The sequence below is a fragment of the Pinus tabuliformis genome, chromosome 4_2 (genome assembly GCF_031772625.1).
Source record: "Pinus tabuliformis cultivar Carrire ecotype Pingquan chromosome 4_2, CPIR1, whole genome shotgun sequence".
NCBI classification, from domain to species: domain Eukaryota; kingdom Viridiplantae; phylum Streptophyta; class Pinopsida; order Pinales; family Pinaceae; genus Pinus; species Pinus tabuliformis.
The window spans coordinates 702,022,128-702,026,203 of record NC_142304.1 but is presented as its reverse complement, the minus strand read 5'-3'; the positions used below and the strand labels follow the sequence as shown (position 1 = coordinate 702,026,203).

Genomic DNA, 4,076 nt, shown 5'->3' with positions numbered 1-4,076 from the left:
AAATTACTCTTCCACTCTCTGTCAACACACATAACCTTCATATAAACACGAGATCTTTGGATCTCCATTGATCCTTCCGTGATCAATGGTCGATCAACATGAATTTAGAATTGGGATTTCAATCCTCCCACACACATATATAATAGAAGTGAAAGACTTAATACACAGACATATAGAAACCCGAAAAACACATATTTATTATATAGAGTATAGCTAAAGCGTTTCAGCCTTAACACGGGTTCTTCCCTGACTACATCAGTCTAAGCACTGATTACACAATCTATTCATGTCACTCTGTGTTTCCCTCTATATATGTAAAGAAGCATTGTTGGATCGAATCACGGAAGGATCCAATCAACCCTCTAAAAAAAATCCCTTAAAGCTCTCATTACATGCATGCATACAACACATGGCAGATTACATTTAGATCAAGTCTTTGAGACTTATCACTTCCATCTTTAAATTTGTTTTAAAATAGATTTTCCCCTGTTTTGCTCCATGGTCCATGTTTTGCTATCTTTACTCTGCTTCAGATTCCTCTTTGATTAAGGGGGGTTATATGCTCCTGCATCATTGTTCATCACATAGAAGACACGTGTGTTCTATTTTTTCCATTTGTTCCCACCTTCTTGTTCTAATTTCTAGGTTTTGCAAACTCATATTTATCCTACATGCCAATTGTCTTTCAAAGACTGATATGGACATAGGTCGACGTTTGGATTCCTCATATATAACCATAGGATTTATTTCCATACTATAGTAGTTCATACGTTCCTTTGTCTTTTGCCAAATTTTCTCACTTACATTATGTTGAACTATATCTCTAATAGCAACTCACAAATGATACAATGATTAAAGTTATAGATAATTCAAGACCAACTACCTGTGGATATGGGTATGTGCAAGCATGTAATATATGGACCCAAACGTTAGAGACGAGAGTAAATGAAACCTGGATACAAAGGTTATGCTTCCTTACATTGACAATCCCCATAATCAACATTACAACGTTGTAAACATCGACCTACTTCGTAGCAATATATCCATTAAAATATTCTAGAGGCATGTACCCCAATGTCCGAGCTACCTGGATAGATATTTGATGCTTTTGACAATTGTTCTCTGCTATCGAATTCTAGTCCTATTCTTGAATTGATTGTAAATTCTTAAGAGCCACGGTGCAATATTGTGTTGAAGTGGATAAGGGGCCTTCTGCAAAAACTCTTGCACGACTGCTTCCATAGGCCAGAACCACCATTGTCTAGAGTATGGTGGGATGAAAGTGCACAAGTCAACAAAAGGACCTCGTATTCTCCATAGAGGACAACAACTTAGTCTACTTCTTACTCTTAAAGAGCCCTCTCCCATCCATTTAAAGAAGAATCAATGTTTTGTCTCAACTATATTTTCTCTACTGCGGAGTGCCTTAAAGATTTTTGAGGGTGTTGAATCCATATATGCAGTAAAAAACAAGTTTAAACAACACAAATCAAGATTTGACCATAAAAATTTTAGCCAGAAATCCACCAAAATATCAGACCTAAAAATTACTCCAAAAAAATATCAAACTAACTAAATACAACTTTTATTTTGATTTAATTATTTTTATATAAAAAATTCATCACTCTCGATCTCGGGCCTTGCATGGATTTCTCTTTCCAATTTCTCACTTGACAAATCCAAAAGACTCTGCATAGCAAGAAAATCTGCTGCCTGCAATAACATAATATAAAACATATCAACCAGCATTCAATTACATTACTTATTGACTTTTAAAAAGATAATACTCCACATCATTTTTATGATAACATTACCTTTATATCCCGCAGTGTTGATATGTCCACGCTGATAAAATTCTCATCCCACTCTTTAATTTCACGTGAGGTTTGAGTTGAGTTGCGTAAATGATAGTCATAGTATTGGATCACCTTTTCCAATATTGGAGTGGATACGTAAACAGGCACAGTTGCATGAGATATATTGGAGTGGATAGTATTGGATCACCTTTGGAGTGGATAGTATTGGATCACCTTTTCCAATATTGGAGTGGATACCTAAACATGCACAGTTGCATGAGATATATCGATGAATTCTGCCATATTCTTTATCACCTTCGACTCCATTGCAATTTCTCTGCCCACCCGAAAAATTTCTCCGTCAGACGTTTCCAGTGCCACTGTGTTGACCATATCGTTTTCCATTGATCGTTCGACTCAGATCCACAAGTCAAAAGGTAGAAACACAAATTAACGCCCCAAGTCAAAGGGTAGAAACACAAATTAACGCGAGCTGAACTTAGATATTAATGTGCAGTTGAGAGAGAAATATAAAACATTTAGAAATGGATTATATATATATATATATATATATATATATCAGAGTTTTTTCACTGAACTTTTTCCATCACCGACATATGTTATGATTATTTTTAGTATTTATTTTATGTTAAATTAAGTTTTATTTTTGTAAGTTTGGTCGGACTACATTTTTATTATTATGGTTATGATAATCTTCTTAAAGATCGACATACATGATGATCATCGCATTATTATTATAATAATGTGAAATTATGATCATTCTTACTATTTATTCTATTTCAAATTATGTTTTTTATTTTTGTAACCTTGGTGGGACTACATTTTTATTATTATCATTATGATAATCTTATTTAAGGATCATGGTACATGATGATCATCGTATTATTATTATTATTATTATTATTATTATAATGTGAAATTATGATCATTCTTACTATTTATTCTATGTCAAATTAAGTTTTTATTTTTGTAAGCTTGGTGAGACTACATTTTTATTATCATCATTATGATAATCTTCTCTAAGGACCGACATACATGATGATCATCGTATTATTATTATTATTATAATGTGAAATTATGATCATTCTTACTATTTATTATTATTATTATTATAATGTGAGATTATGATCATTCTTACTATTGGTGGTCATAGCTGCCACAATATTTTATAGAGTTCAAATAACAATTGATAGATAACTGTAACTCGAAATAAAAAACATATAAAATATATACATTCCATAAAGCAAGGTTTGCAAAAAGAGGTCATTCTATGTGTTGTGTAGGATCAAGTTGCCGCTGCCCCCTGTGGCTGAAGATCAATGAATGGCCTGTGAAAATACTAGTAGAACTCATGTCCTATATGTTCCTGTGTCATCCAAGTACCAAAATGTTGCTGCGCTACTTCTTTAGATAGACTGTCAGAAATCTGGTTCCTTTCCCTGTAGATATGACGACAAATTACATAGTCAAAATGTGATTTTATTGTAATAGTTTCTTCTAACACATTTCTGAGTGTGTGCATTGAACAAATTTATGACTAGTTTAGAGCCACCAAATATCTGCAGTTGCTGACATCCTTTCTCAAGGGAAAAAATAAGAAGTCTAAGGCTATTAAGTTATGCATAGTTATTTGTGCCTCTCCCTAAACCCAACTTCATCTTGTAATAATGATCTTCATTTAAATACAAAACTGCTCGTCTACCACAACCATCTTGTTGAGAAAATCCATCAAAATACACCAAAAGGAATGCCTTGTCGATGATTTCCGCATTAATGTTCCAGTGATTCTGTTTCAATTCATCCTCAGGGATCAAGTTATAAAGTGCCACTATGCGGGAACATGTAAGATTCCAGTTTGATACCTTATCTTGAAAAATATTTTGGTTCCTTCCTAACCAAATACCCCAACAAACGAGAAGGGGCAGGTTTCATAGCTTTAAATAGAAGCATTCCACGAACTAGGGGCATTACTATAATATACTAATGTTATTATGAATAACAATGATATTAATAACATTAACGTTAATATTAAGAACCCCCACACTGGGTGTTGGCTCCAGACAATTGTCCTTGTCATGCTGACCATAGGTGGATCAGGTGGCCACTTGGCCCATAGATTCAACCCTCATATAGGCCGGCAGGCTCATATTTATACTCGCGAAATGGAATCATTTACTTGCTCCTATTATCGTACATCGTCCCTCATTGGTTCATCATGTCGCCTTATTATTGCAAGAAGAGGCTTACTTTGATGGAGAT

General features: G+C 34.0%; 1 protein-coding gene across 1 annotated transcript; it reads right to left on the bottom strand.

Moving 5' to 3' along the window:
• Positions 1-1,605: 1,605 nt before the first annotated feature.
• On the bottom strand, positions 1,606-2,201 carry LOC149171434 (uncharacterized). Its single transcript, XM_089425980.1, has 3 exons — positions 2,112-2,201; positions 1,815-1,928; positions 1,606-1,713 (listed from the first exon to the last, which is right to left on the bottom strand). Exons 1-3 carry the CDS (start codon positions 2,199-2,201, stop codon positions 1,606-1,608), a joined length of 312 nt encoding a protein of 103 aa, XP_089282106.1.
• Between the last annotated feature and the right edge of the window lie 1,875 nt (positions 2,202-4,076).